Source organism: Adiantum capillus-veneris, chromosome 7, assembly GCF_014529385.1.
Source record: "Adiantum capillus-veneris isolate H3 chromosome 7, ASM1452938v2, whole genome shotgun sequence".
NCBI classification, from domain to species: domain Eukaryota; kingdom Viridiplantae; phylum Streptophyta; class Polypodiopsida; order Polypodiales; family Pteridaceae; genus Adiantum; species Adiantum capillus-veneris.
Window position 1 is genome coordinate 121524123 of NC_140937.1, and position 27292 is coordinate 121551414.

The 27292-nt window shown below is 43.5% G+C and overlaps 1 protein-coding gene across 1 annotated transcript in view; it reads left to right on the forward strand.

Moving 5' to 3' along the window:
- The window catches only part of LOC147454535 (uncharacterized), a 291300-nt gene that overhangs the window by 68474 nt on the left and 195534 nt on the right, over positions 1 to 27292 (forward strand). The window contains exons 11-29 of the mRNA XM_086516456.1: positions 4508 to 4621; positions 6367 to 6525; positions 6628 to 6816; positions 6978 to 7349; positions 7430 to 7630; positions 7709 to 7873; positions 8108 to 8302; positions 8403 to 8758; positions 11857 to 11956; positions 12046 to 12237; positions 13254 to 13492; positions 13603 to 13795; positions 14124 to 14432; positions 14535 to 14601; positions 17119 to 17261; positions 17404 to 17735; positions 17822 to 18043; positions 18122 to 18280; positions 18368 to 18545. Of these exons, the coding sequence (XP_086372582.1) occupies positions 4508 to 4621; positions 6367 to 6525; positions 6628 to 6816; positions 6978 to 7349; positions 7430 to 7630; positions 7709 to 7873; positions 8108 to 8302; positions 8403 to 8758; positions 11857 to 11956; positions 12046 to 12237; positions 13254 to 13492; positions 13603 to 13795; positions 14124 to 14432; positions 14535 to 14601; positions 17119 to 17261; positions 17404 to 17735; positions 17822 to 18043; positions 18122 to 18280; positions 18368 to 18545 (3885 nt within the window). The remainder of the gene's footprint in view (positions 1 to 4507; positions 4622 to 6366; positions 6526 to 6627; positions 6817 to 6977; positions 7350 to 7429; positions 7631 to 7708; positions 7874 to 8107; positions 8303 to 8402; positions 8759 to 11856; positions 11957 to 12045; positions 12238 to 13253; positions 13493 to 13602; positions 13796 to 14123; positions 14433 to 14534; positions 14602 to 17118; positions 17262 to 17403; positions 17736 to 17821; positions 18044 to 18121; positions 18281 to 18367; positions 18546 to 27292) is intronic.

Here is a 27292-nt window from a genome sequence, read left to right on the forward strand (position 1 = left end):
AAATCCAAGGCACCCACGTTACTGATCATAACAGCCCAAGAAGAATGTTCAGAGCTCAACATATGCATGGCCAATTATATTGTCCATGTTTGTAGGTGCATTATTAAAATCCCCACACCAAAAAGCATGCAAATGCCAGGGATATCTGGCCAAATCTTGCCAAAGACGACTCCTTAGTGCCGAGGCAGTATAAGCATAAATTCCAGCAAATTTCATAATATTCCCTTGCAAGAGACATTGAACAACCATCCAACGCCCGACGGGTCATTATGGGCCAAAACTTGCTGCAATTCATGTCGCACCATCATCAAAACACCCAAAAAAGAACCAGTACCAGCATAGGCAATCTAGAATCCCACATAATAAAATGATGGATCAATGAAGTTATACTGATCATGCTCCTGTAATACTACTATGTCTGCTTTATTTGTATATACATAATGCCAGATTAGTTTCCACTTGTCGTGGTTGCACAATCTGCGCACATTATGCGTAAACCATCTAAGAGGAGAATGCATCTATACAATATCTACAAGAGAATCACAAGGCACAATCATCAAGTAGAGTTGCCCATAGGCACATCCGCCTCCATACTACAGTCAACAAAGTGGATTCCATATGCGTTCCTAACGGAGGATTTTGGTGCATCGGCAACGATACAGATATCAACCCCACTAGAGCATCCTTATATGAGTGAACCACTCTATCCCACTCTTCAACTAGCGACTTGTGATCATGAGATGTAGATGCAGAGGTTTCATCACTTCTCCCATCCAAAACAAGCACATAATTTCTTGAGACAGGCGAAATACGAGGCTTTGCAGTCTTCTTTGGAGTTTGCCAACCATCAGTGGAATCACCCATCTTGGATTTACCTTTGGAATCAGCCTTTGCAGTAGGCTTCACATTGGCCAAGCTCTTATACTCTGTTTGACTTGCATGCTTCCATTAGAATCCCTCATCTTTGGCCTCACAGACGAAGAGGAGGGAGGGGCTACATGAGTTTCAGTTGTAGGAACATCAAAAGGTGGAAATTTCAACAAAGATTCTTGGCATTCTGACTGCATATGGCCAAATTTTCCACAGCTAAAACATGCACCTGTAAATTTTTCCCATTTGGGTTTGAAAGGCCTTTTGCCTATCATTTGGATCACCAGAGTCAACTGTAATTCTAGAAGGCGTCAGCTTATCCATATCCCACAATACGCAAAATCTATTGGAATTAGTATCCAAGCTTAGAGGGCATATCACTTTGCCCAGTTGAAGAGCCAAAAGAGGCAAGAAATGCTTCAAGTCCCTGGAAATCCCACTATTTCTACCCAAACTGGGCACCTATGTCGTATCAGACTCTGATAATCTTTAGTAAACGCCCATGGCAATACATGTGTCATTTGCATGTTGAAAAACAAAGGCGGAATTTTTAATAATTGTGAACGAGCATCCATGTCCGCCAGTAACACCTCTAAAAACCACGGGAACCAAAATACACCTCTGAAGGCCTGCCAGGCGAGTTACCCCCATCTCGTCCTGAGGACCATACTATTGATATGATTCCTGGAAGTACACCACCGAACCGGCCACCTTACCGTGTTAACTGAGCCCAGAATGAAGAAATCATGAACCAAGTGAAAGACCTTCTTGAAAAGGGTCTCATCTAGCCGAGTACTTCACCTTACTGTTCGTTGGTTTTACTGGTACTAAAGAAAAAGACGGATCTTGGAGAATGTGCATCGACTATAGAGCTCTCAATAAAATCACTATCAATAACAGATTTCCAACTCCAAGGATCGATGATATTCTTGACCGACTACAAGGATCCTCTTGTTTCAACAGGATTGATTTGAAATATCATCAAATCAGAATCGCTCCGGAAGATGTCTAGAAGACGGCCTTTTGGACAAGCTTTGGTTTATACGAATTTTTGGTGATGCCTTTTGGACTTACAAATGCTCCATCGACTTTCAACCGAATGATGGATTGTATTTTTTGAGAGCATCGATCTTTTGTTGGGCACTTTTTTTTATGATATTATAGTTTTCTCTAAGGATGAAGTAGAACATTGACACCATCTGCTACAGGTCTTTCAAGCATTGCGTGATCACAGATTAGTTATCAATGCCAATCTTGCCGGGGATACACTTTCTAGGAAACATCATCTTAGCAGCAGGAGTACAGATGGACCCGGCCGAGATTGAGACTATCCGCGATTGGCTAGACTTGAAGAATGTTTATGAAGCTAGAAGCTTCTTGGGCTTGTGTTCTTACTACCGGCAGTTCATTTGGAAGTTTGCAGAGGTAGCTTCCCCTTTGCACATTTTGACTCAGAAAGGAGTCCCTTTCTCGTGGGGACCGGCAGAGGTGACTACCTTTCAGACACTTAAGGAAAAACTGACTACAGGACCAGTGTTGGCTTTGCCAGACTTGCAAAAACCATTCAAAGTTTATTGTGATGCTTGTGGTCGTAGAGTTGGGGAAGAAAATGTCTTTTTACAAAGAGTGTTTTCTTCACATTATTAAGGATGAATTTACATCTGCTTCATTTGCTTTGATGTGTGTCATCGGACAGCGAAGGACCTCCTCCCATCAGCTGTTGTAGATAGAGACAAGTAGATACACTTCACTATCCCCAGGGTAGTGGAAATGCCAGCTATTTGACATAGAGCTAGAGACAAAGGAGACCTACATATGTTAGTGCCTTGTATATTATGAGAACTTGCACAATTTCATCATGACATTTTAGAGTGATTCGGGCCTTTTTCTAGGGTGATTGATAATACACTAACCAGAGATGTGGGCTATTCTTGTTGGAGCTACGCAGGCATAAACATGCTTTATTATGGAGTTACACATGCCCTAGTAGAGGACCTGTTTAGAGGGAGGTAACATTTTTTTTCCAGAGCAGCAGCTCCCAGTAGCTACAGAGATTAGTAGACCTTGATGCCTCACAGAACTTGTGCCGCATCCCAGCCATTATTGAGAGGTGTAGAGTAGCTCTTGCTAGGATCTTTACAAAGGAGGAAATTGATGCCGTGATGCAACAGAGAATGAGAAAGTTTGTGTGATAGTATTTACAAGAGAAGCCCATTGAGGAGATCAAGCTTTGGGCCACCAGCTGGCTCTACTGGTTCACTTATCTCTTCATATTTTAGCATGTTTTACATTAGTCTTTTGTGTTTTCTACACTGAACATTTGGATCATATGAAGATGACGATGAAGTAAAGTCTGTTCTCATAGGCCTTTTGGGCCTTTTGTAGTGTAAATACACATTTGTTTAATTTCATTTTCTTGGTGCAATGTGATTGGCATTTTTCATGGTTTGTTATAGGTCACAGGCATGTGGAAGGTAATATACAAGCTTATTAAACAATTTGGAAATGATTATGAAGAGCCTACAAAGGTTGCACTTACTGTCAAAGCTAGCATCGATCACTTTAAGGACAATCTTCCTCTATTTCGCTGTCTTTGCAATCCTGGTAGCTTTTCTGTGGATTTCTCTCACATCCAATGATTTTCTCAGCCTGTAATTATTCAAACTTATACACAAGACTTTTAATTTTCATCCATAGTTTTCAGCTTTGAAATGTACATACGAACTCAGTGGTCTTCAACCTATCACAGACCGCAAGTGACATTTTTCCAAACCTTGTTGGTCTCTCATATATCTCTACAACTGTGTTAAATAATGAAGAATTTGAGCCCCAGCCAAGAGCCACCTAAAGATCTCATTCATGAAAGTAAGAATGTGGCAAAAATTAAAGAAAGGAATAAATTGTAATAAACGTCTCCAAAAGGCTAAAATGACCTTTTATACCAAAAGCTACAACAACAATTTTCAGATATGTGCTGTTTCTATGAGAAAATTTTGAAAAGCCCTAGATCAAGTAATAGTCTTTCAAAACTTCACCATCAAAAGGAGAAAATAATAAACCATTAAAAAAAAACAAAAACACTTACAAGATTAAATTGTGCTATATGCTAACCCACACTACTGTATGGGGAAGAAAGCTTGCATCATCAGACGGTTAGGCACTCATTACCATGGAGGGGAGAACATGGAGATCTCTAGTTATTGTGTAGAATAGAAAGCATTTCCATTATTTTCAAGGTCCCCTTTTTTCTGCTTCAGGTCTTCGACCCAGACATTTTGAAAAGATTTCAGAAGTCGTTGGATTTGAAATCAAGGGAGAAGATCCAACTTCTTTTCGTCAACTCTTACGACTGCAGGCATGCTTGTGTTTTATTTAGAAATGTACCGTATAAAACTCACATTAGCATGTATTGGAAAGTCCATGTATTTTTCAACAGAGGCTTTATATACTCTATTGGACCTTTTTGTAGAGAAAAAAGGTGGTTTATTGAAGTTTCTTATTTGTCAGGCTTGAAATATGTTTACTCTACTAGAGCAGCTCTTTTGCTTTGAGAATGACATTTACTTTGCTTATAGTTTGATTCTTGGAGTACTCAATGTGCATTGTTAAGCTCATACTTCTCATGCTTTGGTTGCAGGTTGATGAACATCTGGCAAAGCTTGAGGAAATTAGTGAGCATGCAAGCAAAGAGTATTCTTTGGAAAAATCCTTGGACCAGATGCAAGCAGATTGGAATGAGCTGGCTTTTGAGGTTAGAAAGTGCCTTTAGCATTATGAAGTGTTTTTGAGTTTTCCAAATAATAAAGTATGTGCCTGCATTCAACAAATGAGAATTGGAAGTGCTGCAAGTTGAAAAGGAGAAAATGTCTATGGCCAAGGTTGATATGGATGGAGTTTGTAGTCATTACGCATGAGGTTGGCCATATAAAGATTAGATTTTAGATGGCTTTTTTATGGCGATGATAGGTGTGACTAGTGTTGGTGCAACTTTCTGACCTAAGATCAATCAAGACAAGTTTAGATTGTGAAGTATGAACACCCTCGTTTCTTTTTTCTAGAGGCTCACATAAAGGCTAAAGCTCTCTCACAACCCTTGAATAATAAACGCATGTCGTGTGAATGTAGTAAAGGATATTGAATTGGACAGGCAGCCATTCGTATGTGTGAGACCAGTGAGGTTTTTTGAGAAATGACAAAGAACTGGCCTGCACCACGAGTGGACCTGAACAACACTTTGTTGTATTGCCACAACAGTTCTAAGCAGGGAAACAAACCCCCTAATTTTTAGCACTAATGAAGTGCATGTGATCAGGATGGCAGAATGAGGTAATATGTGCCGCACAAAGCAGAGCTCTTTGAAGCGTAGGCTAGTCAGTCTGCTAATTTTGAGGCTTTCTGAAGAAATGACAAAGAACCGTCCCACATTGAACTGGACCTGAACAACATTTTGCTGTATTGCTATGACAGTTCTAAGCAAGGCAACAAAACCCCTAATTTTAACAAGAATGAACTGCATGTGATCAGGTCGGCAGAATGACGTGATATGTGCCACACAATGCAGAGCTCTTGCTAGCATAGGCTAGTCAGTTCGCTAATTTGTTTGTTTGGAGCTGTTCAAGGTTGCAAAATCTGAACACAATGCTGGAGCAATGTTTTTGAGGTCAGAATTTAATTTCAAGGACTGATTGGGCAGGTTGGGTACAATGTCACAAGCATCTCCTTCCCTTCTGGAAAGCAAGTTCTCTCAAAAAAGTTGTCTCCTTTTTGGAAGTTATGCCTCAGTGTAACAAAGATAACACTCTCGTTGTCAATGACTCTATAGACATTGTATTCTTCTGGTGATTCTATGGCTGGAACATATTTCCGGTGGCATTTCTGAAAGCCATGCTGTAAAGTGCTCGTGACACCCCCAAGCAAGTGAATTTTCTTTCTGTTGGTGCTAATAACATGCTGTTGGCAATGAAAGTGACAGACATACGATATGGATATTCATGCAAAAATTTATTGATAGGTTCATGCCATTGGCATGATGAACTCAAGTTCGTTAGACCAGTTTTTCAGATAGATCATTGAGCTGGGTTTACACTCATATGCTTCATTGAGGAATCAACCGATTAAATAGCTTCTAACAGCCAAGTTTTATCTCCTTATGATGGGTCGTAGCAGTGGCTGCATGAATTAGCACAAAAATTATCATCTCTCCTGCTAATCAAGAGTAGTGTTTGCAGTTGAAAAACAAGTTGTAGTTTATGTAAAGTTGGGTTTAGAAGAAAAGAAAACTCTCGTGAGTGGAGAGATGACATGAGCATATATAAGTACATAGGGATTTTCTGTTCTGCAAAGAAAATTTTAATCTAAGTTCTTTAAGAAAGTGTGCTTTTTCAGTATGTTAATCAAGACGTTTGTTTGCTGTGTCTTGTAAGATTGAGCAATTCCCTTTTGGCTTCCACATGTTTACCTCTTTTTTCTCAAAACTTTTTTTTAAATGGCAAACAGACATCTTCATACAAAGCAACTGGAACATATATTCTGAAAGGTGGACCTATTGAAGAAGCACAAATATTACTAGAAGAACAGATCGTGAAAACACAAAACATGTTTGCTTCAGCATTTGCACAGTACTTTTCTGAGAGAATTTCAAATTGGCTCAAAAAAGTACTATCTTAATCCTTGTTTTTGAGTGTGTGCTACTCTTGCAAAGCTTGGGGCTCTCTGTGATAGAAAATAAAAAATACGATGAAGCGTGAAATTCTGCAGATTACAAGGGTGGAAGCTATTTTGAGGGAGTGGTTGAAGATGCAAGCATCGTGGATGTACTTGGAGCCAATATTTGGGTCAGCTGATATACTTAATCAGATGCCTAAAGAAGGCAAAGCTTTCCATGCTGTTGACAAGGTTTGGCGGAAAATTGTGCCATTGGTCATGAAAACAAAGACAATTTTGGAGGTTAGTCCTAAGGGTGAAAACTTCCTTCCACCTAGAAAAAATTATTCTATTTAATAACACACATTGGACAAGCCCCAATGGAAATACAAAGATGAGAGATTACAGTGGTAGCTTGAAATTAAAGGGTTTTCAAACAAGGGTTGAGATTAGCGTTTTCCCAGGTTGCAGACATTGCAGGATTGCTTGAAGATTTGCTATCAAGTAATGAATCTCTGGATGTAGTACAGAAAGGACTAAATCAATATCTAGAAACCAAACGTCTTGCTTTCCCACGCTTTTTCTTTTTATCAAATGACGAACTGCTTGAAATATTATCGGAAACCAAGGATCCTTTAAAAGTTCAGCCATTCCTCAAAAAATGCTTTGAGGGAATTAGCACGCTGGAGTTTCAGAGTAATCTTGATATCACGGCCATGCTTAGTGTGGAGAAAGAGAGAGTAGAGTTCTCGAGGACGGTTAATCCAAAAGGTGCAGGAGGAAATGTCGAGAAGTGGTTAATAGAGATTGAGCAGGTTATGAAGGAGAGCCTGAAGGTAAATCAGCATAGAATTGGGCAGTTTGACAAGCCTCTCATAATCTAGCTTCTATGTAAATGCTTAAATTTTTTGCTTAGGTACTTGTACAAAAAGCCTCTGCTAACTATGTTACAATTCCACGTGAGAAATGGATTTTGAAGTGGCCAGGGATGGTGGTATTGTGTGGCTCACAAATACACTGGACCAAGGAAGTGGCTGATGCCATTGATGGTGGTGGAGGATCTCTAAAGAGATATGAGGAAAAATGCACGGATCAGCTCCAAGCTCTTGTGAAACTTGTAAGCACTTATTCAGCGGATCCAAATAGATTTGACGGTGTAAGCCTGAGCTGAATGAGGATGGGTGCTGATCTGCAGGTACGCAGTAATCTTACAAACATGGAGCGGCTTACAATTGGGGCGTTGGTTGTAATCGATGTCCACGCGAGAGATGTTGTAACATTGCTGATAGAGCAAGGTATAAGGTCTGAATCTGATTTTGAATGGCTGAGCCAGCTGCGTTACTATCTGGAAAAAGATGAGGTGAGTTTTCTATTTGAAGTTCACTTTCAGCTTGAACACATCTTTTAATTCAACACATCACTTCAGCTGGAAAGTGATGAGGTGAAGTTTTCTTTTGAAGTTCACTTTCAGCTTGAACACGTCTTTTAATTGTTCAATAACAAGCCACGTGGACAACTTCTGAGGTTCCTTGTAAAGCTTATCTTCTACTTCGGTACTCAACCTAAGTTTTTGATTTAAGAAAGCTTCCCTCAGGTGATTGTGCGGATGGTAAATGCATCCCGCAAATATGGGTATGAGTACTTGGGCAACAGTAATAGACTGGTTATCACACCATTGACTGATCGTTGCTATCGTACTTTAATGGGAGCTCTGCATTTGAACCTTGGAGGAGCACCTGAAGGACCAGCAGGAACAGGGAAAACAGAGACAACCAAAGATCTTGCCAAAGTAAGTTTCCATCGTGATCGTTGACGCTCCAAACAAGGTTATATCGAAAATTCTGCCGAAGAAATTCAAAGGGAAATTCTTTTTATGCTTTGTTTTGTAGGCCATTGCAATGCAATGTGTTGTTTTCAATTGCTCGGATGGACTTGATTACCTTGCAATGGGAAAGTTCTTCAAGGGCTTAGCCAGTTCAGGAGCTTGGGCTTGCTTTGATGAGTTCAATCGAATTGACTTAGAGGTCCTTTCTGTTATTGCCCAGCAAATACTGACTATCCAGAGAGCTATCATGACAGGAGTGAAGACTTTCTACTTTGAAGGAACAGAGCTGCGTATAATACCCACATGCTCAGTGTTTATCACCATGAATCCAGGATACGCTGGAAGATCAGAGCTCCCTGATAACCTTAAAGCACTTTTCAGACCAGTTGCAATGATGGTTCCTAATTATGCCATGATTGGGTAATACATTACCTGCAAAATTTTCCATTTAGAAATAGCAAATTAATGCAATGTGTTAAGTATTAATTTGATGCCATTTGAGGAAATAAGTTGGTACAGAACCATTTTGAATTGAGGGTAGCAGGTCATTTTTTCACATGTAAAGATTGGAATTTTTTGAACTTTTAGTTGCTTATGGCAGATGGTCTTTTCTTCATGCACCTTGGTTAGGCTTTATGTGGTTTTTTGTGTGAGCTCTTTAATAGCGAGGAACATATATCATCATACTCGCCACATACATATGGTTCAAAGAAAAAAGGAAATATCCAATTTATAAATGAATGGGTGAAGTGGAAGATAGGAGACATTGATGTGGGTGTGGGAATACAATGGGTAAGAACTGATACGAAGGCTAATACAAAGGCTGGTGCCAGATAAGCAGGGTGTAATCCTCAAAAGAGCTAAATCACAGGAGATCCATCAACAATCGCTGGCGGATCTCATCAATCTCCTCCATCGTCAGTAGTCTGACCGGGCGTTGTGCATGTCGGGCCAACGTGATCCGAATCCTCTGATGCAGCCTCCGTCGATGCTGTGTAGTCCTCCGCAATCATGGGCGTCTGGATCTCCCTAGCTTGGTCGCTCGATCGAACAACATGCCTCTGGTGGTGTAAGGGAAATGTGAGCTCTTCTGTGGTAGGCTCCTCCGGCTGCCCAATGTCCGCTCTAAAGAAACGTGTGATCCGTCTCTAAGACTGGCTAGCCTCTCCTCTCATCAAGTTCTCTCTGTGTCTGCGAAGCTCGAGAAAAAACAGTTTGAGACATCTCTGGTCTTCATACCCCATGACTCTAGAGAGTGGTCCAAAGCCCGCTCTGAACAGGTAGTGAAAGCGGCCTCGTATCTCATAGTAGTCGACCAACAAACTACTCACAAGGTAGTTTCCCACGTGGTTAGACAAAGTCACCAGGGCTTGAAACCCAACAAGCACATCGTATCCCATGGGATAAATGAGTGTCCATATAGGTAGGTCTGATCACATATCCATCCTCTGTGAGCTGGAGAAGATGCTCTCTGTAGAAATCCATCTTTGTGACAACTCTGTCCATGTAGTTGAATCAAATGTTGTATGATGTGGGGGGTAAAGGGACAAGGAGGGTGCATCCATGGAAAGGGGGTTGTTTGTAAATCCATGTAGCTGAAACCATGATGTCATCTGTGCATACCGACAAGATGTGTCTCCCTTTGAGGCATGCTGTCGAGAAGACTCCAAAGCTAGGGGAGCATATCTATCTATGGGGAGATCCCTGATACTATTTATAAAAGAGATGGATTTGGTAAGTGCCTCTATGAGCAGCGGGGAGCAACAAGCTATAATCTTGTGTGGTACATAGGCCTTGGCCCTAATCATCCAAGAAATCATAGAGACCAAACGCCTCTCCATACATCTCCATCCATTAATACTACCAGCTCCGCTACGATGTCTACTGATGGTCCCCATATCTGCACCCTATAAAGCATACCTGGATTAACCAATGTGCCAAATAGCCAGAGCTTTGTTTGAGGTTCCTGAAATTGAATGTGCGAACACATTCTCTCCATCCTCCCCAAAGATGCATATGCCCTCATCAGTCTAGTCTTTGTTGCTCTCCTCAAGGAGAACACTCGACCATCGAAGACCACTCCCAGGTAAGTGTATGTGTCTATATACTCAACCATCCGCTGACCATATGTGAAGGTCGATGTAGATTGCATGACCCACTGTGCTGTGGCGTTGAACACCATAACTTTGGTCTTGCCAAGGATCACTGACAAGCTGCTATTACTAGCAAATGTGTGTAATACATCCAAGTGTCGCTGCATCCCCTCGGGCGAATCTGAGATCAACACAATATCTTCTGCATAACGAAATTGCTAGTTGTGATCCTTTGTCGCCTCCCCTCTCAATGTAATCCAAACCTCATCTATACAAACCAAACAATGTAGGGGAGAGTGGGCATTCTTGTTTTACTCCAACTGTGGAATGAATATGTTGAGGTAACCCCGAGGTAGTACAAACCTATCCCAGAACTGTCCTATATAAAGCCATGACTCCCCAGATCAGCTCTGTGGGTACTCCCATCTCTTGTAGTCTTTGCATTAGTCGAGCTATGGGAACCGTATGAAATGGGTTTCAAAAATCCACAAAGATAGAATCATCCTACCATGTTATTTTCTTTCCTCAATAACAGCTCTGAGTGTCAATATATGATCCAAAGTAGAAAAACCCCTCCTGAAACTTGCCTAGCTTGATGCCCGAATGCCGACTCTCTCTGCCCATCTACTCAGCTGCTTCTCAAGAATGGATGCATATAACCAGAAGTAAGGACACCAGTCAAGTCGTCTTATAAATGGTTGTCGAAGCTTCCAAAACTATATATTTAACAATGAAAGCAATAACCAGCCTATTAACCAATTAATCGATAGGACCCTGATGGTTGTTCAAAACTGAATATCAAAGAACGTACTCAATTGCTAGTGTGTGCCCAATCATGATAGTACGATAATTCCCCTGTATCATGGGGTCTCCTGCCTTGAAGATAAGAGAGAAGTTTGTTGATGTTGGGATAAATTGATGCGGGAGGCACTGAAGGGTGGTGAATGGATGAATGGGAGAGCTGAGGTTGAGGTTGAGGTTGAGGTTGAGGGGATTGTAGGGGAAGTGAAGTGGATGTATGGACCTCATTTGTCGTGAATGCAAAAAAGGGAGCTTCTTGGTGTTTAGAGGACCAACTTTTACAAGCAATCTAGTTACGCATTATACGCATTTTTGATAATGCGGTTTTCTTTTGAAGGGCATTATAGATCCCAAAAACATTATCATACCATTTCTTGTGACGTTCTTCAAATTTTGATGTTATTAATGTGTATCTGATTATCCTCTTATGCACATTTTAAACTTTTCTTTGTGTTTTGAATTCTGGGCTTGCCTCCTATCACAGTACCGAATCTTTTTGGCACATGTATTTTAAGAAAAAAACTGTTATTGTGTTAAGTCAAAGCTATGAACAAATAGTTTTGCTATGGCTTTGAGTTGGCTGATTGAATGCCTCTGTTTTACCCTCTCATGAAACTTTTGTAGTGAAATTACACTATATTCTTTTGGTTATGGACAAGCAAGAGATATGGCAAGGAAACTTGTTGCAACGTATCGATTGTGCAGTGAGCAACTGTCCTCACAAGTATGTTTCTTTTCCTTGTATTTCAGCTCTTTTCTTCCTATCCTCTTTTCTATTTCCAAACACCATATATATGTTTGTTAATTTTGCAGGACCACTATGACTATGGAATGAGAGCAGTTATAGCCGTACTTAGAGCAGCTGGCAATTTGAAAAGAAAATATGGCGATCAAGATGAAGCAGTTTTAGTGCTCCGAGCAATTAGAGATGTCAACCTTCCAAAGTTTCTTTCACATGACATACCTCTCTTCGAGGGAATCATGTCAGATCTTTTCCCAGGAGTGGTAGGATTCTAAAACAGATTTATTTTCAATCCGAGCTCATTCAATGCCAAGACTTGTGAGAGGTTTACTCAATATCAAAATGTACAACTGCATTACATGTATTCTATACAAGGTTTCGCAACCTTCTTTTGGTACCTGTTCAACACAAACTTTTTCTGATTACAGTCAACAAATCTAGGCCTGAGATGTTGATCTCTCACGTAAATCTTGTTATGTTTATTCCGGGTGAGTATTTTGTCAAGAAAATGTGAAAATTCTGATCAGAAAAAATATAAAGTGGGCACGCAGTGTGGAGGTGGAGAAGGCTGAGGTTGGGACAAGGGAATGAATATGGGCAAAAGAGTGGTGTTTTAGGGGAAAGGGATATCAATGTACTGATAAATATAGTAGAAAGTGGTAGAACGCTCCTGGGATATGTTCATGGAATATGTTATTAGCATGAGAAGACAATAAGAGGGGAAGGAGGAGGGAGCACCGAGTGAAGATTGCCACAGGGGGGCTAGGCTTCTGACTACTCAGATGCAAGTTGCCCATCCAGTTCTAGTCATACGAACAACAGACTTTTGTTGCTTGTGTGACACTGCTGACCTAGAAGACAACCTTCAGTGGATGTATCTCAAGTTGCTCTGTCTATGATATCAACTTTGTGGCACCAAGTGTCTGCTACTTGCCTTGAAAGGTGAGATTTTCTGCTTGTCTCTCTTGCAAGGGTCTTGAACCTGAGGTGAGGCAGCCGGTGCCTTGGGGTGGGGAGCCTAGGGCCAGTTTCCCTGGACAAAGTACAATGTTAATAGCACTGATTTGGTAAGTCTACATATTCAACCCGCTCAAAAATAAAGTTCCCACTTGAATTCTGTGAATGTGCATGTAAGACCTATGTTTGAACCAGGACAGAGGGAGGGGATCTCAGGCCTGTTTTCCACCACAATTATGTGCTGCTTGCTATACCTTACTGCACTTTTTGCATTTTTAAAAAAGATTTTACCTGTTCTCATTGACTTTCTGCTACATACCAGGTGCTACCAAAGCCTGATTATGACGCCTTCATCACAGCAATAAAAGCGAATAGTGAGAAAATGGGCTTAATACCTATTGACACATTCATCACAAAAGTTCTGGAGCTGTATGAGATGATTGTGGTAAGACATGGCTTAATGCTGGTGGGTCATTCTTTTGGAGCAAAAACTAGCATGTACAGAGTACTAGCAGCCTCTTTGACAGATCTTTTTGAGAAAGGACTGGAGCTTCAAACGAGGTAAACATCAAAATGCGTACGAAACTATATAGAGTTTCAAGTCTTGATTATCCTCTAAGCTGGTCATTCTCGTAGAATAGATATTGAATTTATAAATATTCATCTTTCAGGTATGATGTACTGAATCCAAAGTCAATAACCATGGGGCAACTTTATGGTCAATTCGATCCTGTTTCTCATGAGTGGACGGATGGTGTCTTAGCAAGACTGTTCAGAAACCAAGCTTCAGATCCTAGCCCTGAGAGAAAATGGCTTGTTTTTGATGGTCCTGTTGATGCCATTTGGATTGAGAACATGAATACGGTAACATCAATTACGTGCAGGATAAATAAGTATAGAAGTGCACTGTTTTTAGAGCTGCATGGAAACCAAAACCAAGTTTTGAAATTGTTTGAAGTAACTCTGTAAATGCGTACTAGGATGGGAGCCTACTGTGGCTCTTGTCGACTATTTTCGTATATTTTTTTTCTGATGCTTGTACTGCAGTGCGTCTGTGGGTTATTATAATGTAATCAGACAGTTCTTTCTATCAAACCCTTAAAAAGAACCCTACGATGTAGTAAGGTAAAAGTTTGCAAGTGCCACAATGGTTACCTTTCAGACAATTTACATGCTTCTTATTTAATCTTAGGTTTTGGATGATAACAAGAAGTTGTGCCTTATGAGTGGAGAAATTATTCAGATGTCCACAACTATGAACCTTATATTTGAGGTTCAGGACCTTGCAGCTGCATCTCCAGCTACTGTGTCACGGTGTGGAATGGTTTATGTTGAGCCACGATCTATTGGCTGGAAACCTATCTTAGAGTCTTGGGGGAATTCACTTCCAGAAGCATTGAGTGGCAAGCCTTGTGAGCAAATAGTAAAGTTATGCGACTGGTTGCTGCCTCCCTGCTTGCAATGTTTACAAAAATATTCTAAGCTGGTTATGCCGATGCAGGTAAAGATTTCGGCATCTGCAACATTGACAAGCCATATTTGAATGCTCCTAATGATATTAGGAGTCCAAATCATACCTTACCGACTTGTGGTATTGTTGCAGGAACAAAATCTGGTGCAAGGAATGTTGAGGACTATACTCTCCCTTTTGGGACCAGAACTCACGGAGAGTATGGTTATTATTCAGCCCTTATTCTATAAATAATGCTCCATTATTTCTCCCTTGTTTGCATAACAAACGAATGAACTGGAGTGGCTAGGACATGCGATTTTGTCACCAGTTCAAATCGCAAGGGGAAATGAGATGAAATGAAATGTTATATTAACGTCTTCAAAAGGCCAGGATGACCTATGAGACCAAACTGATACAAAAGTGGTGAATCTGTTACAATGTCTGGGTACCTTAGTACTAAAGTACTAAGTGTGAAAAGTGTGAAAGTGTGAAAATAAATGTGAAAACTAAATACAAAGTATTAAATAAACTTCTTAGGAGCATTCTGGGTGTTTGGCTAGAATGCTTCTAATCCTTTGTTGTAGTCTCCTCCGGTGAAGTGTGCTTCTGCATCTCGATCGTGGTCGTCTCGATTTCCTAAGCTCAATCGCCCTGTCTATGAGGGTGCCTTTGGTATGAATGTGGGTACTCCTTTGTGCTCGCTGCTGGCCTCTTGCTTCGCCTTCCATTCCTGCTTCTCTCGATCCGAAGAAATCTGTGATCTGCCTCTGAGGCTGTAGTGCTCTTTGTCTTCTCATTAGATTATCCCTGTGCAGATGTAGTTCCAGTAGGTACAGGCCTAAGCATCTTTGATCCTAGTATTGCATGACTCTATCTAGAGGTCCAAAGACTTCTTTAAATAGGCAATGGAAACGCCCACGTATCTCATAGTATACGGTGCAATGGCATATGTAGTGTAATTCTGTCTCCGGCTCCATTCCGCATAACTTGCAAATTTTGCTCTCAGGTGGGATTCCCCTAAATCTGCCAAATTCAATTTCCAGCTGGGGTGAGGATGTACGAATCTGACCAATAGCACATCTCAAACCATGAGACAGGTGGGTATCCATGTACCTCGGGCGAATCACAAAACCATCTTCAGATAGCTGTAGGAAGTTTTCTTTGTAGTTGGCCATCTTCGTGCCCAATTCTTGTGTAGGGTCTACCCATGTCCTCTTAGTGTCCAACTGTATAAGATCCTGGCGGATGATTTTATTAATCTCCGTTCGTGTGATTGCCAGTGATGAAGCCTCGAGAGAGTATTGGAAGGGGGGTAATCTTTCCATACTGGATCCGTGTCTCTGAAACCACGAGGACAGTTGTGCATACCAGCATGATGTATCTCCTTTCATTGCTAATTGTCGAGAGGATTCGAGGGCCAATCTAGTATATCGGCAAATATTTGTATCCCACAAACCATGCATAAAGGACACTGATCTGGTAAGAGCTTCAATTTCTATCGGAGGGGAAGCTAGTTCCGCTCGAGTAATCGCGTGTGGCACGGAGGCCTTGGCTCTAATCATTCCGGAAATCATAGATACCAAAGTTCTTTCCATTGACTTCCAATTATCATGATCCACAGATGGTCCCCAAATCTAGACCCCATAAAGCATAGCTGAAGCCCCCACAGTATCAAAGAGCCAAAGTTTTGTTCGTGGTTCCTGAAACTGCACTTGTGAACACATCCTCTCCAACCCTCCCAAGGCCGCAAAGGCTCTGGACAATCTAGCATCCGCTGCTTTCTTAAGAGTAAACTTCGGTCCTGTAAATACCACACCAAGGTATGTGTATGCATCTGTGTACTCTACTGTATCCTGGCCATATGAAAATGTAGGTGCCGATCTCCTAACCCACTGCGGTGTGGTGTTAAACACCATAACTTTGGTTTTACCCAAATTTACCGACAGTACGATGTCCTCCGCAAATTTATGTAATGCATCTAACTGCCTTTGCATTCCATCTGGTGATTTTGCTATCAATACAATATCATCTGCATACAACAACAAAGGGATCCATGACCTTGCAAGTTGAGCACCTCTGTCACCCTCTCTATCAATGTAGTCTGATACGTCATCTATATATATACCAAATAAAGTAGGGGACAGTGGGCATCCCTGCTTTACTCCAATGGTGGAATGAACAATGTCGGAATCCCCTTCTGGAGTACGTACATAACCAGTTACTGACCCGTATAAGGCCATGATCCCCCAGATAATCTCTTTGGGGACCCCTAACTCTTGCATTCTGCGCATCAATCTGGCCCTTGGTACTGTATCAAAAGCTTTCCGAAAATCCACAAAGCAATAGGCATTCATAGAGGGTGACATCATGGGGTAAAACCTCACCATATACGTCATCATCCTAGGTGGAGAGCTACACACGCTATCAATAGTTCACTAGTCTACATTTTGTCTTTAGCTCTCATTGATTACACACACACACACACACACACACACACACACAACATCAATGCTACTCTCACTAATCCACTCTATCTCTACAATATTCATATACGTATAGATACATAACTTATTTTCAGCATGGTTGTTGATCTTGTTAAGTTCAAGCTATTTAACATACAACCAATAAATCTCTTCAAATTTTTTTCCGAGTGCAGCCTAGTATTGGTTGACTAATTTCTCAGTGTTGCACTACTGTACAACTAATCTCTGTACTACTCTTGTCCACATTATAGAGGCATCTGCAGATCGGATGGATCCAAACGTAAAAGCTGGCTGGATTGATTGCATCTTTCTTTTCTCCCTGGTGTGGTCGCTAGGAGCTTGCATAGACAATTCAGATAGGGGCAAGTTTGATCTTCTTCTACGAAAGCTGATTGTGCGTACATCTTATCTGGTTACAAAGCCATTCCATTTTTGTTGTTATGTTAATACATGCCACAGGAAAATACACCTTCACCATCACAAGTATGACTATTATTAGGGAGTGCGCTTTTTAATTTGATGGTGCTATGAATCAGGCCAACCAGCCTCCGGAAGAATACAAGCAATACATTACTGCACCTGCACGTAAAGTGGCTTCACCATTTCCTGACGGGAAATTGGTGTATGATTTTGTGTTTAGAAAAGATCGTGGAAAGTGGGGCACGTGGATGGATTTAATTGATGAAACAGCTCTACCAGCTGATGCAGAGTTTTACAAGATTTTGGTTCCTACTGCAGACAGTGCAAGATATACATACATTATGGATGCTCTTGTTACAAATCAACAACCTCTAATGCTTGTTGGGCCAACTGGAACTGGGAAAAGTGTTTGTGTTAAACAATACCTTGTGAAGCTTGATCCTTCCAAGTAAAGCTTTTGATTTCATCTTGATTGTCATTCAACCCTGCTGTTCATCCAAGATGTATGATCTTTTATTTTTTTTAAACTTGCAGATATCAGTCCGTGTTCTTCAATTTTTCAGCACAGACCAGTTCAAACCAAACTCAAGACATCATTGACGGGAAATTGGTAAAAAGGAAACAAGGTGTATTTGGCCCACAGAAAGGGAAGAGGTGTGTAATATTTGTTGATGATTTGAGTATGCCAGCTTTAGAGAAGTATGGTGCACAACCCCCTATTGAGCTGTTGAGGCAATGGATGGACCACAAGGGCTGGTGAGTGATCACAGCCTGTTACAACTGCTCAAATAACTTGCAAGTGGTTTAAACTATCTTGCTGTGATTTGCCTTCAGGTATGACAGAAACGATCTCATGTTTCGTCAAAATGAGGACATACAGTTTCTCGCAGCAATGGCCCCACCTGGGGGTGGTAAAAACCCTGTTACGAACCGTTATCTCCGTCACTTCAATGTCATTTGTATCACACCATTCTCGGATGCAACCTTATCCAGGTATTTTGCAAATATCCCAGCTGGACTGCGATATTGCTAAATCGAGGTTTTTTTACAGAAACAAATAACATGGTAGAGTACTTTCAGGATCTTCTCAAATCTTGTGGATTTCTGGATGAAGAGGTCTAGATATTCGCAGAATATTCTAAAACTAAGAATTCCTATGGTTGCTGCAACTCTTGAAATCTATCAAACTGTCCAACGTGAACTCTTACCAACTCCAGAAAAATCTCATTACACATTTAACTTGCGAGACCTTGGCAAGGTAAGAGATATTTTCCTGTGAAAAAATCGTGTCACTATGTCATAAATACATAACAGATGGAAGAGATACATCATATACACTCTTTGGAATACAAAAATGAAATGAAGAGCCATCTGGATTAGACAGGATTGCCAGCTCTCTCAATCCTCCCATCCTCATTTCTTCAGCCCCTTGAAACATGTGAGAGGCTACAGGAGGATGCTGCATGTATTTTATGATACATGAAGTCATGGTGGTAGTACAGGTTGGAATGAATGATTTTGCTGCATCGCTGGGTGTGGATAGAGCATCTAACAGATTCATGCAGTTAGTTGGACTTCATGCCATTCTTGACTGATTGTATCATGCAGTTTTTAAATCCTGTTGTTGTATAGGATTTTTCCCAGTGATCTCGTTGTATATGCTGTAGGTTTTTCCCATATTCTTGTATCATGGCCTAAGGTTGATTTCATGTAATTCAACAGGGCTGAGGTTGGAGAGGTCATTGAAGCTAACAAAAGAGAGCAAGGAGAAATGAAGGGCCTTCCTACAGATTGGGTAAAGACAGGATCATGTTTGTAGAGGCTGAGGTTGGAGAGGTCATTGAAGCTAACAAAATAGAGCAAGGAAAAATGAAGGGCCTACCTACAGGTTGGGTAAGACAGTGGGCTGAGGCTGGATGGCCATGCATCGTGGTTAGGGGAAGCTTGGGAGAGGGGAAGGGGTTGGCAGTGGTCTGAGGCTGGACGGCCATGCATCGTGGTTAGGGGTTGGGAGAGGGGAAGGGGTTGGCAGGCTGAGTCTGGAGAGGTCATTGAAGCTAACTAAAGAGTGCAAGGAGAAATCTGATGGCGGGCGATGATGGATCGACCATGAGGAAGCTGTAAGCGAAGTCCTCGTGGTGGTGCACACCTTGCTACTAATGGCAATGGACCTGTCCAATTTCATTGCTGTAGAAGTCGTCATGTTGCATCCAATTGCACTCAATGTAAATTAGAGACTACGGGAAATCGATCTACAAGATCTTCTTCAACAGTAGGCAGGAAGTGCAGAAGCAACTTGTAGGCAAAGAAAGGTGAAACAATGATGAGCAGTGGATAAAGCTAGAAGAAAGGGGGCAAAGAGGGAAGAAAACTTCTGTTTGGGAGGTGGTGATCAAAAGTGGATAAATCTAGAAGCGAGGCAAAGAGGGAAGCTAATTGCTGCTCGGAAGGTGGTGCCAAAAACAACACATGTTTGAAGACAGATTCCCATTTAGGAGTTCCTGTTTTTCCATTTGTCCCTCCTCTTTCCCCTGAAATGGCAGTCTTTGTTGAGGTTGATCAATAATTCTTTGGCTATGAGTTGCAGTATTGTTGACAGTGAATGTATGTTGAGTTGTGGAAACTACCATATGTACCTTTTGTGGAGCCGATTTGGCTTGTTTTTGGCAGTCCCAACCGTTTTTGAGACTCGGTTCAGAGGCCCTTTCTGAGACTGGGCTGGTTTCTTGTCTGCATACCCTTTTGTGAGGGTCGATAGTGTGAGGTTTTCTTGAGCTGGGGGATTCTTGAATGTTGAGATCCTTTTGGTGATACACGTTGCTGGAGTACCCTTTTTCGTGGCCTCGCCATAGGACATGTATAGAGAGGGCTAGATGCATTTAACACCATGTTAGCAGTCTTGGGTCAGTTTTTTGACTTTTTATGCACAGTTAGTGACAGCTAGTGGTTGATGCGCCTGTCGATCTTATGCTCTGAGAGCATTACCTTTGATGTGTTACTGATCTCTTGTGATAGTTTTGGATTGAGATTCTGTCAGTTGTCCTGGTGGTAGTTCTGCATATTTTGAACAATTTTATTTCTTACCGGAGTCTAAGAGTATGCCTTTCTACAGCTTGGAAGGTTGCTAGGAAGAAGACTTACAAATGACATTGTATACGCAAAAATTTTCATAGACCCTTGAGTTTAGACTTGTCCTATTTTGGAGGGTAGCAAGTCTGTGTTGTCATCTCCTGGTTTTTGATGGGGTTAGGGGTTTGCACCCTTAAGTTGTTTCTAGGGAAAAATTACCAAAATGCCCCTCAAATTTGTGGAAATTCTCAAAATACCCCTGTAGTTTGAAAAATTTCCAAAATACCCCCCAAGTTTGGAATAAAATTCCCAATATACGCTTGAAATCTTTCAAAATTCCCATCTACCCCTCGCGATAACAGAAAACATGTAAAAAGCGATAATCTTTTACAAATTTCTATACAAAACACTGTTCAACACATTTAGTATATCAGAATGCGGATTCTCAATGGTTTTATGGACTCAGGTGGCTCGATATTAATACAGACAAATGCTACCGTTTTTTGATATGTAGATAATTATCTTTGGCTAACAAATTTATAAATATGTATTCATGCTTTTGTATATTATCTTTGGGAAAATTGGAGCAATTAATTGTAAGAAATAGCACAAGGGTATTTTGGCAATTTTTCATATTTTTTTTTCCACCGAAAGATCCTTTCATTGGTTATATAAGAAAAGCTGCCTAATGGGCTAGAATCCCTCTAGGATAGAGTACAAGAGGCTAGATAAAAGATGAGACTCTCCCCTTACTATCGGAATGTACAACAAATATCCAGATTGGCTATATCGTACAATGGGTGGGAAAAAAATCCACACAGGTGGGCGATAATGCCATCAAGGAATGCCTGCTGTACAGGAGTAGAACAGGCCACCCTCCCAAGTAGCATGAAAGGCAAGGAGCCCCTACTCCGCTCGATCCGAGGTCCCCCGGATGCAATCGTACAGTCCCCTGAAGGTGTGGATCATCTCTATCCATATCGCTCAATCTGTCTCTTCCAGAGGCTCCACCCGTCCATCTATCGCGTTGCTGCACCTGGATCGCCATATGAACCAGCAAGTAGGGGGAGTGCACTATATACCAGCCAGGTGCCCACTGTTGTCCCTCTGTGGACGACCAGCCACTAAAAGTAGAAATCCGCCGAGCTTATAGTCTCGACCAAAAGTCCTCTAAGAACTCCTATGATAGGCCCTGTCGTCGCCAATGCTCTGCAGTGGCTGGGTGGCTACCTGCCGCACCGTCAAAATGTATCTCCCCAGACGCACTGAGTGCTGAAAGAAGGATATGTCTGGAGCCCCTGGGGAAACATAGGGTTTTCCCACATCCACTCGCTTGGGTCCCATTGTGAGTGTGTCAGAGGTCGAGAACCATAGACCCATAGGCACCAAGTGCGTGTGAATCACTCTTGGGTCCGGGTCTGTTTGACACTTCCGTGAAGCAGCACCCACAACCCTGCGACCCTCTAAAAATTACTGCCCTCAATCAGATGAGACTCTGCCTCCACTCTTTGCAGCCTCCCCTCAGCTCCAACCTCAAAGAAGAGACACTGCCCCTCCTCTGTACATGCTCTGACTGCGATCAAGGTCTCCAGGTTCATAAAATCCCCCATCCATCTCGGGGCCAGTGGCTCAAAGGGCTCATACCACTGTGCTGTGAGGGCTGGCCGCATGATTTTCCCGCCCCGAAACTGGCTCAACCTCTCTAGCTGTATCTCCTCTTGAAGACTGCAAAAAGCCTTCCAATCCCCAAAGCTGCGCTCTGGGCCATCAGCCAAGGGTTCCCATGCCAATCTCGGCTTGGATCCCAACATATGTCCCTGCTCTGTATGCACAGTGGGGCTCCAGATCAAAAGCTATGTCGCTCTCTACTCTATGCAAGAAGCATGTCTCTGCTATAGGCCGGGGCGAAGCAACTCCCAAGCCCGTAATATGCTCAAAGCAAAAGGGATCCTCCCAGCCTCTGCTCAAGCCAGTCCTCATCCCTCTAAAAATCCATCAGGTCTCTAGGGCCCAAATGCCACCTACTAGGGGAGCTCGGGCCTGAATCCGCTGCAGCAAGAACTCCTTCCACGGCTCGGCGCCGGGAAGAAGCCCTCGCACAATGAGCTTCCCTAGTAGTTCCGTGCTCTGATCTATGGGATCAATGATAACTAGGCCCCCCTTTGCCGAGGGTAGAGTGATGACCGACCAAGCTACTTTGGCCCAGGCAGACTGGCTGTCTAGCCCTGATCAAAGAAAGTTCCTGATCAGCCAGCATGAAGTGATGTACCACATAGTAGCCAACAAAACCTGGTTGGTCACCATGACCCTCCCAGCTAGGGATAGTCTCGTAGAAATCCAATATAGAATCTTCTTCCATATACACAGAAGAAGTTGAGAAATCTGCTGCTCTGGAGATAATTCCTATCCTACGTGGCAACCCAAGTAGCAAACTGCAGCGCCAGAGGGTATCCAACGAAATCCTGGGTCCGGGCTCCACTCAGGAGTGGGAGACTGGCTGACCCCAAAAGAAACCGTCTTGTGCCAATTAATGAGCGCACCCGAAGCCACACAAAATACATTCAAGGCTTGCTCGGCTCTCTCCAATTTGGCCTCCTGGCCATGTATATATAGTCCTGTATCATCACCGAACTCCGAGTCCAGCCAATCCTCACCACAGATAGGAAACTGCAGCCCGTGTAATCCAACCTCCTCCGTAGGCAAATACATACTCTTGACCTCAACAACAAACAAGAAGAGGAAGGGGGCATCCCTGTCTAACTGAGCATGTCAGAGCTGGGCCCTTGGCCCTCGACCACCTGCCATCAACACGTGACTGTGATCAGTGGAGTATAGAGCCGCAATCCCTCGAATCTAGCGAGGCTCAAAACCCATACGCAGCATGGTGCCCTCAAGAAATCTCCAGTCCACTCTATCATATGCCTTCTCAAAATCAAGGAGGAGGATAACTCAAAATCAAGGAGGATAAACAAGTCCTCACCAAGCAGCCGAGCTAGTGCAATAGCAAGGATACTATGCTCCTTGACAAACCCAGTCTGGGTAGCATGAATCATCTCTCCTAGGAGGGGCTAGATCCTCAAACTCAAATTCTTAGCTAAGACTTTGTATACGGTGTTAAGAATCGTAATAGGCCTCCACTACCGAATGTCATTAGATACACCATTCCCTTTGGGGGTAAGAAAAATCAGCCCCTCCGAAAATCGTTGTGGAATCACCCTTGTGTCCATGCTGAAAGCCTCTGCGTAAGCCTGGTCCCAAGATATCGCAGTATCGTCTATGAAAAGCTGGTGTCAAGCCATCATCTCCCGGGCAGCTACTGTGGAGGAGTACCCTCAATGCCTCAAAAATCTCTCCTCAGATAATAGTTGTGCCAATGGATGCCTCATGCGATCAGTGAATCTACTCTGAATATGTGGCCAAGTGCAGCACTGAGAAAATCTCTGTAAAAGCTAGTAGCAATCCCCTTGAGCTCCTTAGGCTTAGTGACTAATGATTCATCAGGTCGTCCCAGCTGTCTAACCCCTGGCCGTGCATGGCGAGGCCCAGTGATCTCAAAAAAATCTCCTGAGACTCGATCCCACAATCGTGTCCATTGCGAGGCGTGGCGATGATAATAGAGCTCATGTCTCTGCTACTCTATCTCATTGACCTCCTGTTTGGCCTGCCGCAACTGATCCTCTAACCATCCACAGTCAGGCTACTGCTCTTGCAATCTCTGAATGGCTGCCAAACTACGATGCAGTCCCCCCTCTCTCTCTTGCGAGTCTCACTAAATCTGATCAAAGCCGTCTCATGGAGAAAGGTGCTGAGGTCCATAATCCCCTGGGCACACTACTCTGCTGTATCTAAATCTATACCTTTGCTAGACTTCCATCTGCGCTCTATCTCATCAGCGAGGCGTGGCAATGATAATAGAGCTCATGTCTCTGCTACTCTATCTCGCTGACCTCCTGTCTGGCCTGGCGTAACTGATCCTCTAACCATCCACAACCAGGCTACTTCTCTTGCAATCTCTGAATGGCTGCTAGACTGCAATGCAGTCCACTCTCTCTCTTGCGACTCTCACTAAATCTGATCAAAGCCGTCTCATGGAGAAAGGTGCTGAGGGACGCAATCCCCTGGGCACACTTCTCTGCTGTATCTAAATCTGTATCTTGGCTAGACTGCTATATGTGCTCTATCTCATCAGCCACAGGCTGGAGTCTCTTTGGTATCTGTAGCTGCATGATAGGCTCTCGTCGCTTCTCCTCAATAGTAAGAATCACTGGGGCATGATGTGAGAATGCTGTGCCAGCCAGGATCCCTATGGTCCCGCCTATCTCCCTAGTAAAGTCTCCTACATAGAATCGATGAAACCTAAACACGTTGGTTCCCTATCGACAGTTCCGCCGAGAGAAGCTCAAGCTGCCTCGCGAGCACGCAAAACCCTCATGCTGCCATACATCCGACATCTGCAGTGCCATGCATAGCCTCTCCCATGCTGCTAACTTGTGTTCGTGCATTGTCACATGACTGCCTTCAACCTTGTCTGCTGGATCCTCTAGCATGTTGAAGTCGCCTCCAACACACCAATGATCCACCTCAGGTAGTGCATCCATAATCTGAGTCCAAAAAGCTGCTCGAGCACTTGCTTGATTAGGCGCATATACATTGAGAAACCCAATGAGATCCCCATGTATCCTCAATGTCATAAACACTGCTCGGCCTGGCACAATCATACCTTTGACCACAATGGCTTGCTGCCAAGCGTCCGCAATAAACATACATACACCCCCCCTGCCCATTGATGCATCCAAAAACTGCTCACCAGCAATGCTCACACCGGCCTTGTAGAACTGAGCCATATTGGCGAATCCAGCTATCACTCAGATGGTGCTCCTGTAGCATCAAAATGTCAATGGTACCACCTACCAAGCAGCGTTGAATCTCTTGGCGAAGCCTGACTCTGTATCGTAGATACTGTGAATCTCCAAGACCTTGCACATTCCACGAGATAATCCTCATGGTCTGCCAATAAAGGAAGTAGCTGTGTCAACAGTCCGACGACCTTTCGCAATGGACTTGGAGGGAGAATAATCTCCATCCGAGCGACTACGAATCTGACCCCCCTGAGTGCCACACGCGCTACGCACTATCCCCTAGTAGGTATGTGACATAGCTAGAGCCGCGGGCTTCGTCATCTCATCCTCATGTATGCATACATAGACTGGAGGCCTTGCTAGGTTAGCCACTATGCGAATCACTAAGTGTCTGACCCTGCAGGTATCCGTCCTGCCTTTAACAGTGTAATGGGAAGCGTGCAAGCATATCTATCACATCAAGGTCTCCCACGTGATGGGAGAACTCTACTACCTGTGTGCGTAGGCACTTTGAAGACAGGTCCATGGTCCACTCTCTGTCACTTGCTCCACACAACAAGAAGGATAAGGCTAATCATGAGTCCACTGCCTCCTCTCCCCGTGCAGGAAGGATGATCATGTGAGCCCGCACAGGTGCAGGCTCATGTGTCTCCTCGCTGCCAGATAGGCGTGCAAAAGAATAGTTGAATGCTGCGGCTCACTAGCAAGAATCAAAGCTGAGTAGCTGACTCCGTATCGCTAACATACATGCAGCTCGAATCGGCATCGTGACCCTCTCCACTAGCCCACGAGCAAAGCCACTACTCAATGAGTGCCGCACTGCTAGAGTGTGCCAGGTGAGTGGTAGCCTTTCTGAAGAAGGCAATGGAGAAGGTGAGGAGATGGCAGCGGGAGCGGGGTGAGGGGAGGGGGAGGGGGGGAGGAAGTGAGGACGAGGGCTGCACAGGCGAGCCACTATCTCCACCGGGGGAATACGGAGCAAGCTGCTCCCACACACTGTGGGGATGATGGGTGGGGCGGAAGGGGGTGGAGGAGGAGCTCGAGGAGGTGAAGGCAAGGGTGGGGGTGGGGGTGAGGAAGGTGGTTCTGCCATCTCTTGGTCCATAGGCTGTCCTGGACTTTCTGTCTGTAGTACCTCAAATTGATTCAGCACTGGCACCCACTACTATTGCTGGCCCTACCTTTGGGCAGGTTGTTGAGGCTGTCGCCCTCTATGTCGTCCCTGAACCTGCTGCCACTTTGATGCAACAGCAGGTGGGGAGGGTCCCTCTATAGCCCTCTGGGAGTGAGTCCTTGTGGTTGGCTGCGAAGTCGAAGCTGCAACCACCGCCTGAGGCTGGGTCTGGGATTGAGGCTGAGCCTGGGGTCTCCGACAAGGACAGGCTTTGGCTAGGTGGTCAACCTGTCGGAAAATGAAGCACTAGTTCCGGAGCCCCAAATGCTCTACTCTCTAATCGAGCCATCCCCCGCCAATCTTAGGTAGCTGAACTACCTTCGGCAGGCAAGAGATATCTGGTACCAGAACTCTGACTGAAGGCATACCAGCTGCTCTTGCAACAACTGATGCTGTTGTACGACTTGCTCTAGAACCGACCCCACTAAAGCTCCATTCTGGGACAGTAAGGGAAAATACTTTCGTCAAAGACTCGGGAAGCAAATTGTGATTGGGAATAGACACTCAGCCCTCTCAACTGCCTCTGTTGGATCAAATCCATGGTTCCAATGGATAAGGAAGGCTCGAGCTCCTCGTATGTCCAAGGGGCTCATCTCAATGGCCTGTGAGACACTCTATGCCGTCTCTAACTCTATTTGGTAATGTCCACATCCTAGCAATTGAATATCCTGGATCGTGCCCACATCTGCAAGCAGGCGGGTCGGTAATAAATCGCTGAGCTCACCATGGCTGGAACGGGATCATAGAGGTGGCCTGAAGCCTCTCTACCTCTGCTACTAAGCTCGCTTACTCCTCTGGCGAAAGAGAAATCCTGATGGGGGTGTCCTCGGGGGCAGGTGAGGGGGCTGCATCCGAATCCCTCTGGGGTGGAGCGGGAGGAGCCTCCAGATTCTGAAGCCCAAA